Consider the following 15,560-nt stretch of genomic DNA (forward strand, 5'->3'; position numbering starts at 1 on the left):
GCAACCTGATTGGACGCGTGTAATCTCCATTAACAACAAAGTTTTATCTTTTTCAATACCATTTATTTCCAAAGAAAACCAGCGTGTACAGCTACACGGTCAAAAAACTGTTGCTCTTCCCAGTTCCAATCACCCGCACCGTGCCGGTGAGGTCACGTAAATACTGCAGTGCCCCATTGCGCCATCTAGTGCTCACGAACAACAACAAAAACATACAAATGGGCGCAACAAGCCCCTTTTGGCTTGGGAACTGGAAAGTCTCCAGTTCAAGTCCCCAAAAGACCAAGTGCTACCGTGGTGTCCCTGAACAACATACCGTACATGGCAGCCCACTGCTCCTAACACTAGGATGGGTCAAATGCAGAACGTAAAATGTCCCCTGGGTATCGATGGGTATCCTTCTTCTTCTCTATCTCTAAAAAAGTAATAGAATAGTCCAACAAAACAGTGAGCATCACATGGGGCACCTTGACAAAAAAAAAAAAAATTGGGTTTAGGAATATTTCAGAAAAAAGATCTTTGGCAAACCCTTTCCACATATGAACACCACTTTCAAGATTTCTGGGGCGCAAATGCAATCACGTGAAGTAAAAAGTTAGGGGGTACTAAATGACGATGCATTCCTTCACTTCACCACTGCTAAGCTAAAGGCCACTAATGTTTGGCTTTACGACGTTTAGTAGTTTATGAGTCACTTGTTAGCTGTACTAAGTAACCACAGACCTTATTTCAGCTAATCAAGGTGTTCAAAACAAATGGTGAAAGGGAACTCAAGTGGTAAAAGGCTAACTCATTTCCGGGTTTCAGGACTCATTCCTGCAGCACGTTGAATCAGTAAGATATCTCTTTTTGATTAGTGGTTATTTAATAGCAGGTGATCTCATCAGAGAGCCTGTGCTATATAAGCAAAGGTTTCTGTATTGATCACGCCACATCCACCAGCACCTCAGCCAGCTCCATCAGTGGGATGAATCTCTCGGGGCTTAAGTTTGCGCATAACCCTGGCCTTTCAATATAACGCCGATGACTCACTTATAAAACAGCGTGCATTACCATGGTAACGCAGGCTGCGCAGCTTACTCTGGAGCAGGTTAAGTTCAGTGTATTGAATCCATGTATAAAGCTCAACCTCTTCATGACTCATCTCGGTGGTGCATTCAGTTCAGATGAATGAGGAAAGTGATTTCAAAAAGTTGCGAGCAGAAACTCCAGGACTGCCTTAACTGAGAGTGTGTACGAAGGAGAGTGATTTATTATAGAAGAGAAACATGTTTGTAGCATTTCATCAGCACTTGCCCTCTGTGTTTGTGAAATATTGCTTAAAAGAAATAGCAGGTACCTTACAGTGCATTATTTGAATATTAATAATGAATGAATGTTAGTCTTGCGCGGAAATGTGTCGCATACGAGAAAGCAATAGAATGTACCCGCATTCCCGTTACCACAGCATGAGGCCAGCTTAGTGAGGAGAAAAATCATTTGTATCTGCAGTGTGGGGAAACTACTGTATCAGACACTGGGCTTCAATAAAATGATGTTCACTTCTACATATTTATGCAGGTTTTTTATTATTATTCTACAGCTGCTTATCAGCAATGGTATTGGCATAGTGTTCCTTATTTGTATTTTTTTGTTGAGTTATCTCAATTGTTAGACATTTTCCATAAATCTCCACACTTATACTGTTTATAAAGTGTGCTGAAATTCAATTTAATCCAGCAACCAACCAAATTAAACTGTGGATTTTTCAAACTTTTATGTTATTGTTGTCTTAAAAATATTATTTTTTTTTTTTTTTTAATGCCTTTACAACTGTACATCTATCCACAAAACACAGAAACAATAGAACAAAAAGAGTGGGAGTGGAGGAAAAAAGAACAGAATAGGAGTTCCTGGTGAATTCTGACATCAGCCAGAGGCAGTTGTACAATAACAGACTGACACACACACACACACACACACACACACACACACACACACACACACACACACACACACACACACACACACACACACACACACACACACACACACACACACACACACACACACACACACACACACACACACTGTCGCTGCCCCCGTTGCTAGCTAGTTAACCTAAAGTTTGTACAGTCGGTACAGCACACTGTTTGCTTTGGGCAAAAAACAACACTGGGAAACAGTACAGTGGACAAATCAGTGCAAATGATGCAGGAACACTTTGCTAACTTTCCTTCACAACTCTAATTATGAGGAATCAAAAGAAGAAATTGGAAGGATTTCTAACAAAGTGTCTCTTCCTCGATGTCTGGAACACATTCCCAGAGGATCTTTGAGTTCTTTCTGCAAAGGCAGGTCGAGCTCTTGGGCTGCACTGTGTGAACCATGCATAGAGGGCACCACTCAAGTTGGGCAAGTTACTTCCAAAATGTATTATATATGACTTATTACTGTCTTAAGTAATAAGTTACATTACATTATTACCGTCTCTGAACTGTAATGTGTTACACAAATTTTGAGTTACTTTGGCTAAGTTTAGCCACACTTTCACCCAAATAACTGCATAAGTATGGCTGTAAATGCTAAAATGTAGTTTATTACAGCTGATTATACCTCCAGTGAAGGGAGATATGGTGTAGCAGAACAACTGTGGAGGCCCTTAAGGCTCCTTACAACTTATAATAGGCGCAGTGAAGGCTCATGGCCAACCCAATATGTATCAAGCACCGTCAGAATCACAAAATTCATGACAGCTTTATCCAACTCTTTGGCAAATGTCTATCCATCTGGCAGTACATGCTGAAAATTAGGAAAATAGCTAGACATTAAACTCATCCTAGATATTAAACTCATGCTCCGTTTAACTGGGCTAAATAATATTTGGATACTGGTAACATTATGTCGCTGTTTATTATAAATAAGACCTCGGGACTGTGAAACAGCATTTCAATCTTTCTGTCTGTACACACAAATGGAAAGATTGACAATAAAGTTGACTTTGACTTGTTAGGGGAGCCTCGGCATGGCCCAGTAACCATATGTAACCATAGAAACAAAGCGTAACTAGCTGTTTTCATTGCAAAGCTCTGCGTCTAACCTCGCAGTGAGTAAATGTAAATTGCGTACCATCTAAATACAGCTTAAAACAGAGAGCAGCTCTCTTCAGGTCAGTTACAGGGCTGCCTTCCTCCAGCTGCATCCATCAGTTTTGTTTGCATGACTCGGGTCCAACTGCCTGCTCTACCATGTGAGAGCTGTAGGCTTCTTTTCTGTAAAGAGCATATCCTCATACAAGGCATTGATTTCAATATTCATATCGTTAACGCACACCTTACCACCTGCTCCCTGCACCATTGATGTGCTACTTTGCACAGTACGTGTTGGCTGGCTTAGTCATGCAAAAGCAGAGGAATTAATTGCCTTCACAGAATATTTCAAACATAATTGTGTTCTTTGCTAAAGCTATCAAATTCATAGGGACTGAGTTTCCATTACAGATGTACAACTCAAGGATGCCCCATTACAAAAAGACTTGAGCAGCCCCATTATCGCAAACTTTTTACATACAGCCAACGAGTACAGAGGAGCTTGTTAAAGTTGCATGAATACGATGCAGAACATTACGTTCAAAATGAATACTAGATTCAAAGAGTGACTGAGAATAAGTCGATCAAATGTGATAAATAAAATGTAATCAAAACCTCCCCGAGTCTTGCCAGAAGCCTCTGTTGCATCTCTCTCCAGCTCATATCCTGTCTATTAGTTTACTTGAAGTATAAAATACCAAACTATGCCTGCAACCTAGTTAAAGTGTACACTCAGCATGCTGTTCAGAACAACACTGTGTGCGGGAGCCTTTATGTCCTCCCAGAATTCTTTGGAACGTAGCAGCAAAACAGGATGATTGTGGCACTCAGGAAGCAGCCTGCTCAAAGTCAGAGCAGCAGGATGAATCTTTAAAAGTGTGTCGTGCCTCTTCTGCTGCTGGCAAACAAGCCGGGCTCTATTATTCAGCAGGGGGAACTAGGAAGCATTTCCTCCTTATGTGGGAAGACTTGGGAGAGAGACAGACTATAAATGAGTGGAGTAAGAAAAGGAAAACAACCGTAAAGAATACTGTTGGATAAATGTTAGAGAAGAGTAAGAGGGAGTGAGGCAAGGAAACAGCAGGATGTGATGTGCAGAGGACTCCCCGCTCACTGAGCTAATTGCTGTGATGGATCGGGCTTATTCCCCTGAGCACGGAGCTCCTGCAACAACACGATGGCTTTGCCAACCTGCAACTGTTAATGCAGTTGTTGTTGGGAAGGCAGCAGCAGCCCACTCAGAGCTAATATTGTAATACGGCAGAATTGATTTCTCAGAGGAAATCATTATGGGAGGAACCCTGGGTCAATGTTGCAGTTGATTAGTGGAGGTGTCTCGTCGAGGTTTAAGGAAGTGATCTTTTTTTTCTGATTTGATTAATTCCTCAGCTGTGTTAATATGGCTTGGTTTCTTGCCTCTGGCACAAGGGGAGGAAGCTGCCCACGTGAAGTGATGGAGGCTAAACAAATACACAAGTGCTACTCACACAGGTTGCACTCTCACTGCAGAAAGCTGGGGCCCAGCACTCTCGCATTAATCAATACTCTCCTTAACGACACTCCCCTCCTATCGCTCCAATGTGCAGACACACGCAGGCGCACACACAGCACATTTCTCACAGGGAAGCCCTGATTAAGTCACAGCAGCCTCCTGTCCTAAAATGGAGTGTTGCGTCGGAGCAGAGCAGAGAGGATGTTTCATAACGGAGGAGGACAGCCTCCGGGGAGAGACCTCTAGAGAGCAAGACACGTGGTCGGGGTACCCATACCTAATCACACAGCCAGTGCTAATGTACAGAGAGCGGTTCGGGGGGGTACACTCCCTACCTGTGCTTGGACATGTGTTTGAAAGACCAAATTGGAAGAAAACACTACAGTCTGTGTATCACAATTACAATACTTGATTCAAACCAGGGAAAACACCATAAAATATATATATATATAAACATGTGAAATTAAAGAAAAAATGTGCAATAAAAATATAACATAAAATAAATATATATTTAAATACCATTTTAAATTTAAAGTTAAATGGGCAATAAAAGATAAAATAATACAAATATTTAAAATCAACATGAAAAGTTAAAGTAGGAATGTGCAATAAAGATTTTAAACAGCGCAAATTAAGATATTTATATATTTTATTAAACATAAGAATTAAAGATAAAATATAACAAAATACAGTAAAAAATATTTATATAGACACAATAAGTTAAACATTTATAAACATATTAATATCATAAACATAAAAGTAGAAATGTGCACATTGTATTACAATACACAAGATGTATATTAGAATACTGTATATACTTACGGTGTGTAAGTCATTATAGAATATTAAGGCTGAATTGCACAGTATATAAATAAGGATGTACAAAGTGTGTGTGTGTGTGTGTGTGTGTGTGTGTGTGTGTGTGTGTGTGTGTGTGTGTGTGTGTGTGTGTGTGTGTGTGTGTGTGTGTGTGTGTGTGTGTGTGTGTGTGTGTGTGTGTGTGTATGGCAGAATAACAGCTTCAGATAACAGCTCCAGTATGTCTGTAAAAGTGGGGCATGCAGGGTGGCCTCCCACCATCGATTTGGGCTTCATCAAAACTCCTGTATTCCGTAATAAAAGAAAGGTCAACAGCAAGAGAGGGCTCTTTTGGTGGAAGACTACTTGTATTCACCTCCCCGTCTACACACACTAACAAGGTCACACACACAACCACACGTGTGAGCTCAGCACACATTTCTCAAGCCTGAAAGACTCTGTGACATTTTCAGCAAATTTGTAAACCCTCAAGGGGGCAGAGGCAGAGAAATAGTGACTTAAAGTAGCTAATAAATAACCATTGCGTTGACGAAGAAGTGATAATGACAGAGAGGGAGGGGCTAAATAAGAGTGTGAAATCCATAGAAGCCATCATAATTAAAATCAGTGAGGAAGACATAATGACGGGTATGATGGCTTGTTTCATGTGTTGCTCGAAGGGGGAAATTAGCTAATGAGGGCCTTTCTCTCACTCTCCGACTTCCGACTGCCTCTCTCCGTCATCTTCCGATCTCTTGATCAGCAGGCCTTTAATTTCAGGCAACAATCAGCGAGTGCCGCGTCCTCCCAGAACACAGAGCTCTCTTCGGATTGCTTTCTCATCAGGCTTGTGCTGCACTCTGCAGCAGAGGCACACACAACAAACGTGTTGTGATTCAATCTGGAACAAACCATGTATTGTAGCCTATTTCTTATTCAAGTCTATTCCTCTACTTTAACTGCACTTAAAAGGTCCCTTGCTAAGCAAAATGCACTTTTTAATTGATTGAAAACATATATATATATACATATGTATATATATATATATATATATATACATATATATATATACATATGTATATATATATGTATACATATATATATATACATATGTATATATATATGTATATATATATATACATATATATATATATGTATATATATATATACATATATATATACATATATATATACATATATATATACATATATGTATACATATATATATACATATATATATACATATATGTATATATATATGTATACATATATGTCTCCCCTGTGTGTTAAGAGACTCAAGAAGTTTCAGCAACAAAGGTTGTCTTCTTTCCCTCCTGATCCAAGTATGTGGAAGCCACTCAGAAAATGTTAGGTTTCTTGTTCATATATGACATAACATTCATCTTTGACGTCATTTGTGGGTTGTACGGCATTAGCAACAAACCAACCACGGCTAGCCCCGCCCACCCTCTTACCTGAATCCCCCCCCCCCCCAAAAAAAAAAAATCCGGCACTTCTGAGTTTCTGCCGGTGGACATTGTGAAGCGCTTCTCTTCCACAGGGTTCACTATTACCATCGAGTTGCTTGGGTGGGGGGCAGAGAGCCAGAAACACAAAGGGGCGTGGCCAGCAGCACCTCATTAGCATTTAAAGCTACAGACACAGAATCAGCACTTTTGGAACAGGGCTGAAACAGAGGGGGATGCTATAACTCTTCTGTTTGGTATTTTGAGCAAAATTGGAACAGGCCTGAAACGCCTCCATTGGAGTTAATTGTTTACTTCTGTAATATATAATGATGACATCACTCTGTAACACTCGCACTTCTACTGGCTAGAGCTCCAATACATTTTCCTGACAGGCAAACATCTCTAAGTGGTTGACCAATCAGTCAGCCAGCAAACCAATCGGAGCAGACTGGGCTCTGGTTTCAGACAGAGGGTGAAAAAAGGTGCTGGCAGGCAGTATGAGAAAAATAAAGAGCTTTTTGAACATTAGAGCATGGAGACATGTCCCAGGATAGACACTACATACAAATATGAACCTGGTTATGATAACATCTCTTTAAAATAACCTACGAAATGCTTTGAGTGCTGCCTTGACATCCTTCCTGTCACACATACATCAACATTGAAAATATGCAGATTACTCCCTTAAAGGTTTACTGAAAAATGACTCACTAACTTCTCGCAATGGCACATTTGATGGGTCTCATACTAGGGTCAGGAGCCAAAATCCCCAGTAATTGAGGCTTCTTTAGCTAAAAGCGTTGCTGTCCTCCAGAGGGTGGCATGAGTCGAAGCCACCAGGGTACGAGCTTTAAATTTAGCCCGAGAGGAGGAAAGGGCAGCTACTGCATAATAAGCAGGAGAAGAGATTAAGTTGAACCGTGACCTTGGCTCCCTTTATAGATGACAGTGGCAACCTTGGGAAGGTGAGGAAGGAGATTGATGACGGCCATTCTGCTTAATGAGCTCACGAAAAGAGGAGGGGGGGGGGGGGATTGTCTCTTGCTCAAGGTACAAGCGACAAATGTCAGTGTGATGTGCAGTGCAGCCACCTCGCTCCGACCTACCTTCTACACATAATTGATACCCGGAGAGAACATGAAATGTCCTTCTTCTCTCAGAATAGCAGCAGATATGGGAGTCCGTGCAAACATAAGGAATTATCCAGAGATCACATGACATGCTTTTATACGACTTCATAAAGTCACCTTCATGTGTCAATCACTCTTTTTTACTTTACAAACCTCACAAAATGCCTTCAGCAGCATCCTCACATCCTGAGTGCCTCAAACTGAAGTTGATGATAAGATAAAAAGGTCGCTATGGCAACAGGGATATATTTTTTATTCTATTTCTGAAATGTGCCCACTATGGGGGAAAAATCGTGAGGGAAACACAGAGGAAAGGAATGGGAGAGATGGTGAGGGAAAGCTTGGTGGAGGAAGTGAGAATAAAATCTGCAGGATTCTTAAAAAAAAAAAGAGATGGAGAGCGAGGGTGAAAACCGCCGAGGCAGCTGGAATGTCACCGCCTGCTGCAGCCTGCGCTCATGGGAAATAGTCTGACATCAAAATCTGGGTTACCCCACACCAGGAAGCAAATTAGGGGTACAGGAAAAAGTAAAGAGAACATGTGGGGTGACCTTTTTTCCTCATCTCCCGCTTTTTGTTCTTAAGGGAGAGAATGAGGAAGGGGGGGGGGACACGTGTGTCCTCTTTCTTTCATCCTGTCTCCCTCTTACCTGGAGCAGTGCAGTTCCTAGATCCTTCACTCTCCATTTCCTCCAGGCTGCTGTTGTCCACTTCCTGCAGGAGCCTCCTCCCTCCCCTTTTCTCTTGGGCCTCGCCGCTGTGGCTGGAGACCTGGAAACCTGCAGGAGGTTTGCCACAGGGAAAAGTCAACTTTTGAAATAGATTCAATGACGTTTTAATGCAGCAACAACCTTCAGATTGACGTTTTTTAAATACACCAAAGATTGTGAATATACCTTCGATTTTATTCATAAACTTTGAGGAACAAGCATGCTTAAAAAACATCAGCTGAATCAGAAACTGTAGTAATGGTGCGATAATCGTATGTCGTATGAATTCAATGCTCATTACACTGCAAAATAGTAAGAGTAAAACCAATAAACTGATTTATCATGATTTAAACACAAACAATAGAAACAGGAACATGTACTGGTCGTCACAGCGAGGGTAAAGAGCCTAATATGAAAGGCTGTTTTTTTCAAATGGAGTTTGCGATAAATATGTTTTAAGCAGAAGCGTTATGTTAGCTAGCCCGTCCTGCGTCATGTATGGAGCCAGTATCTGGTTGGTGCTCACAGCAGCAGCCACATTGCAGAGTTCAATTCTGACACACTTGTTTTTTAAATAAATTGTAAGTCTAAAAAAAAGAAAAATCTCCCTCTATACTTTTCAAATTCCTGTGTCTTGTCCGAAACATGTTCTGTTATCTTTCATAGCATTTCAAACATCTGGGAAGCTCAAACCAAGAAATGTTTGTCATTTTTGTTTGAAAATGTACCTAAGTGATTGAATTCATTCATCATTTTCTGTTGATTAACTCATTATTTAGTTAACTTATCATTGCAGATCAACAATTGTTACACATTTTTATCACATCAACTTTCTCCTGTGACAGCCCTTAAGTGTAAGGGCCTGAATCCGAGCAGGCATTTGGTGCCAACTGTGAATGTGTTCGGACACTAACTCTTCTCCAGGAAAGACACAGGTTATTACAGTACGTTGTAGTGCATAAACTTATGATCAGTTTTTATAATTGATGAATCTGCTGACTTATTCTTTGGTTGATCTTTTAGATGATAAATAATAAGTGATATAGTCCTCACATTGGATGTCATGACACCGGGGAATGTTTGGCTTTTTTCCTTTGATAAACAATTTATCAATTACCCATTTTAAAAAATCTGTCAAACTATTTATTGATCCATTTTTTAAGCTAAAGTAAATTATAGCACATTAACATACACTGCCTGGCCAAAAAAAAGGTCACACACTGTGATATGTTGTTGGACCGCCTTTAGCTTTGATTACGGCATGCATTCGCTGTGGCATCATTTCCACGAGCTTCTGCAAAGTCACAACATTTATTTCTGTCCAGAGTTACATTATCTTGAAGATCTTGTGTTGATGACGGGAGATTCGGACCACTACGCAAGTCTTCTCCAGCACATCCGAAAGATTCTCAATCAGGTTCAGGTCTGGACTCTGTGGTGGCCAATCCATGTGTGAAAATGATGTCTCATGCTCCCTGAACCACTCTTTCACAATCTGAGCCCGATGGATGCTGGCATTGTCATCTTGGACCATGCCCGTACCATCAGGGAGGACAAACTCCATTGATGGAATAACCTGGTCCTTCAGTATATTCAGGTAGTCAGCTGACCTCATTCTTGGGGCACGTTGCTGAACCTAGACCAGACCAACTGCAGCAACCCCAGATCATAGCACTGCCCCCACAGGCTTGTACAGTAGGCACTATGCATGATGGGTGCATCACTTCAGCCGCCTCTCTTCTTACCCTGATGCGCCCATCAATCTGGAACAGGGTACATCTGGACTCATTAAACCACATGACCTTCTTCCATTGCTCCAGAATCCAATCTTTACGCTCCCTAGCAAATTGAAGCCGTTTTTTCCAATTAGCCTCACTGACAAGTGGTTTTCTAATGGCTACACAGCTGTGTATTCCCAATCCCTTTGATTTCACCAAACGTTTAAGTGATCGCCGATCACAATCATTCAAGACTTGTTTCCGACCACATTCCTTCCTGGAAGATGATGTTTCCCCGCTGTCCTTCCAGTTGTTAATAATGCGTTGGACAGTTCTTAACCCGATGTTAGTAGTTTCAGCAATCTCCTTAAATGTTTCTCTGCTTGATGCATGCCAATAATGTGACCCTTCTGAAACAGATAACATCTTTTCCACGACCACAGGATATGTCTTTCGACATGACTGTTTAACAAATGAGAAGAGCTCACTGCATCAGTTAGGGTTCAATAACTTGTTGCCAGCTGAAACATAATCACCCATGCAGTAATTATCCAATGGGAGGCTCTTACCTATTTGCTTAGTTAAATCCAGGTTGTGACCTTTTTTTTGGCCGGGCAGTCATAACTAAACGTTACTTTCATTAAAAGAGTGGTTCAGTGTTTAACTATTTTTGTGGGCTGGAACCGGACGTTGACATAGCAAAACTCCCTCATCAGAAAGCAAAGGGATGATGGATCATTATCACCGCTAAGCTAAAGGCGGCTTATGTTTGGCATGATGACACTTAGCTGTGGCAGTTGACCACATGTTAGCAACCACTGTTTTAATACCACAAGGACGCTTCAGACTTTCCCCAGTGTGGTATTTACTAGACCTTGTTTCAGGTATCAAAACCATGTTCCAAGGAACTTTGCTAGTAGGAGCTAAAATAGCATAATTAGCTACAGAGGTACAGAGCTAACTTATTTCTCTGTTTAAAGACTCATTCCTGAAGCCCTCTATTTGACCTTTCTCTCCGTATAAGTTATATGTAAGTGCTGCAGGTTGAGAAGTGCGTGTCATGCAATTTGTTGTATTTTTTATGCACACAGTTGTCTTCTCTGGCACATTAAACTTTGATACTTTATGTAATAGAAGTGAACAGCTGCAGGAGTGCACCACAGATGTGTCACTTCAGTATCCCCCCCAACCCTCTCCTGATTCATACATTGAAGGGGGAATTTCGTGATTTTTTTTCCAAAACAAAATCCTAGGGGGCGGAGCGCCAAAAGTGGGGGGCTCCCACTGTGGCTACATCTGCACATTCTTCAAGAAAGCAGCAACACCAATGAAATCATTTCATACTTCAGGGAGCCCAGCAGGAGCACGCCGGCCTTTTTCACCCTGCCAACCACAAGTCTCTGGCCGAAGAGAAACAGAATTAAAAAGCCCAGTTATTCAATGGTCCTCGGGGCATGGCTGAACTTCTCACCTGGCCTCACCTTCACTACCACACACACAGCAGCAGTGAGGTTTGCGTGTCAGTGCTCAACTTCTCCCTCCCTCCTTCCCTTCCATCTTTCGCACATGAAGAAGAGTGTAGGAATGATTAATGCACCCTGCGAGGAGGCGTTGAGTGCTTCGCAACACAAAGCTTAATTTACCCAGAACTTCATTAAGCGCATCATAAATAATCAACTTTAATTTATATTCAGGCAAAGCTGATTAAGAGTTAACAAGAACACAATGGGGACAACGGTAATGCATTAAATGCTCCAAATGTCATCCCTCGTTGTTCTCTGATGTTGGGCACACACAGAGAGCAGCACTGTTGCACTTCCATGTAACCAGGATACCAGTGAGGAGGAAAGAAGGGGGGGCAAATCGAGTCCTAATGATGATGCACAAATCATGAGTGAATGAATATTCATGCAGGCCTTCTGTCCATAGAAAGTGATAAATACATCTCACTTTGGCTGACGCTGACTCAAGTGGAGGGAGTGGGGGGGCAATGGCAGAGAGATAAAAGAGAAAGAGATGAGAAGTCAAAGGGTGCAGATGTTTGCTGTGAGGAAGTACTGCACTTGGTATCATCTGATTGCACTTGGATTCTTTGGCAAAACTAATCGTGTCAGAACAGCGGGGACATGAAGTTGGAAAGAGACACTGTTTGCTTGTGTGCAACTATTTGCAGTAACCTGTGCAGGTGTAGGCATGGAGACCCTGGGGCTCTTTGCCGCTCTGCGGCTGAAACACCTGAACATACAGCGCCTCGGCACCCCACCTCCCCCCACCCCAAGCCCACAACAGTTCCGCAAAGTTAAACTGTGCACCTTTAGGACAGCTCCATGCTCTGACGCCCATGCACGAGGACTTTTTAGGTCAATGGGTTCTGACAAGTTTGATCAGAATGTGACTTTGCAGTGGTTTTTGATGAAGTCACGGACCTCTTATTCTTTCAATAACATGGAACCCACACTTTTGTAGGATATGGGAACATAACTAAAGGAAGATTATGGAAAAATATGAAAATAATAACTTTCATACATGACACCACCTTACAGTTCGTTTTTACATTTTTCAAGTGGAAATGAAAGGTAGGTGATAACAACGGGGTGTTTTACAGAGACTGCAATGTGTTTTCACTGCCTATACACCAATGGCAATACCTGTTTGGAAGCATAATAGGCTAACCTGTGCGTTTGAGGACACAAAAATGACAGCTCACTGGAGAATCGTTACAGAGCCAAACATATACAGCAGTGAGACAAACAAGCAAACCACCACGGGGGATTCAGCTCCCCTTCCCCGGCTTCCTAGTTCCCCCCTGAACAAACAGCTAAATCCTCACCTGAATTTTCCGCTAAGAAGGAAAACCCCTTCACGACCAGTATCAAGCCGCCAAACAAGCAGATTTGGATTAACACCAACTCCTTTCGTCTTTTCCGTCTCGCCTTCACCTTCCGCTGGTTAGGCATCACTTGCTTCGGCCGGTTCCGGAGTCGGATACCCGGCAGAGAAATCCCCTCTGCCGCTGCCACATCCATGCTGGTCCTCGAATTAAACAAGAAGCGAGCCTCTTATTCCCACGGAACTGCTTTATCTCCCGGGAAAGGATGAAGGAAAGTACTGGGGAGGGGTTTCAGAGGAGCAGGGGGGGATGTTTAAATAAAAAAGTTGTAAATTGGTACGTCTGGGATGCTGCAGAGCCAGGCTTTGCTTCTTAAGTCATGTTGAAATGTGGCCGTGGAAGTGGTGAGCCCTCCATGGAGGCGTCCGCGCGCTGAGTGGAGAGGGAGAGGCACGAGGAGGAAGAGAGAGAGAGGGTGCGCGTGGGCATGCACTCACACACATTGGCCAAAGTGAAACCCAGTTCAGAAAAAAATATAGATTTTCACATAATTCAAAAAAGAATGTATAATAATGTTTTATGTTAGCTTTAAATCATGTTGGGTTCGATTATGTTTTACCTGTGTCCAATACTCAGATTTGGCAATAGGAAATATTCTATATAATATTGGAACACTCATTTGAAGTTGTATTGTGAAACCTTTTTTAACGTTAGGGACATTTTAGATTCATGAAGCTTAATTTCTTAACTAAACTTAAAACATAACTTTTCATTTAATCCACAGTCAAGTGAATCTGGATTATCACTGAAGCTACATTATTAAATTTTCTGACGTTGTATACCTCATAAAGTGGATGTGGCGATCATGCTAGCAAACACTGACACATAATGCAAGACACACAGCGGTTAGTAAACGGTAGCATTAATTTAGATTGGCCACCAGACCAATCTAGTCCAATATTTACTCTCAATATTTAGCCAAAGGCTTCATTGTGTTTACCAGCACCACTTTGTCTCTTTGCTGTTCTGTATTTGAGCACATGTGAAGTTCATAGAGCAGTGATAGTCCAGTTAGGAAGTTGAATGGAGAAGGCTTCATAGGTTCTCAGGAATTCTGCAATAAAATATGTCTTTCAAATATGGCTCCCATGATTGAATGCATAAAGCCTTGCTGAGAAAGAATACAATTAGTCTGAATGTGTGTATAAATCATATTATAATGTATATTTTAGGTGCATGTACAAGTCTTTACCACATGTCTTGATTGTTTTAGATAATTGGTGATATGAAATCTTTTATTAGTTTAACCTTTATTTAAATACATTTACATCACTTTTCCATATATAACAAAATACACACAAAAAAAGAGTACTTCAAGAGTACTCTGAGTTCAGAGGTTTTTTTATCGACTTGCCTCAGCTAAATAAAATAGTGTGTTAGAATTAAATTAAAAGAAAGTAAGTGAGGGCCTTTCACTGCCCTCTTCTGGGATTGCCTTTTATTGATACACAGTGCAGCAGCCTGCATTTGAAAGTAATGATGTGCTGCATTACTAAAAATCAATAAAATACACATTTAATATGGTGTTTATGAAGCTGCATTGCCTTTCTACTTACCTCACTAGTTGATTTGGACTAATACCATTCAAACATGCACACATTCTGTGGGCAGCAGCCAAACACTGCAGTGATGTCTTCCAGACCCGACTTCTAAAAATGAAACCCATAATAATGTTATCATTCTGAAATATGTCCGCCAAAAAGTCAACATGAATAAACAAGCATTTCTGTTTCTCCTCAGTCCAAAATAAGAGCTGGAGCGCTCACTGCTCACAGATTAGGTGTAGTATTTTCTTTGGCTACACAACAGTAGTTAGGTCACATAATTGATTTCACTTGACGTCCAGTCACTCACCTACTAGATATAGCAAAGAGTTTTAGAGTGTTTGCCATTTCTGATGAGTGAAACAGAACTTTAGGATAATGGATGATACTTTATCCTAGCCAATTGTTTTTCTTGATTGCTGGTCCTGAGGTTTCATATAAATAGCACTGGAAAGTTTCCAGCAAGAATGGAAAAAGTGGTCAGGGCTCTAGGCAACTGGTTTCATTGTGCTGTTTAAACCCTTAGCAGCATGGAGCTTACACTGATGAATTAGGATAGAAAAAAGGATAGAAGACAAGACATTATAAGAAAAATAATCTACATTTATGTGTCCAAATTCTTTCGCAAAGGGATAAACACTAGCTATTTAAGCATCACCTATGGCAAACTCTTGTAAGGATCCTCCCTTGACTGGAGATCTTAGAGCTGTTGTGAAACCTGGCCCTGTCTAACTAGCAGAG

The 15,560-nt window shown here is 41.3% G+C and overlaps 1 protein-coding gene across 1 annotated transcript in view; it reads right to left on the reverse strand.

Annotated features, from left to right (window-relative positions):
* The window catches only part of LOC134865060 (sodium/potassium/calcium exchanger 3-like), an 89,684-nt gene extending 76,045 nt beyond the window's left edge, over positions 1-13,639 (reverse strand). Inside the window, exons 1-2 of the mRNA XM_063884450.1 lie at positions 13,216-13,639; positions 8,608-8,736 (exon numbers count right to left, since the gene is read on the reverse strand). Of these exons, the coding sequence (XP_063740520.1) occupies positions 8,608-8,736; positions 13,216-13,411 (325 nt within the window). The 5' untranslated portion in view covers positions 13,412-13,639. The remainder of the gene's footprint in view (positions 1-8,607; positions 8,737-13,215) is intronic.
* Positions 13,640-15,560: the final 1,921 nt, after the last annotated feature.

This window comes from Eleginops maclovinus, chromosome 5 (genome assembly GCF_036324505.1).
Source record: "Eleginops maclovinus isolate JMC-PN-2008 ecotype Puerto Natales chromosome 5, JC_Emac_rtc_rv5, whole genome shotgun sequence".
Taxonomy (NCBI): domain Eukaryota; kingdom Metazoa; phylum Chordata; class Actinopteri; order Perciformes; family Eleginopidae; genus Eleginops; species Eleginops maclovinus.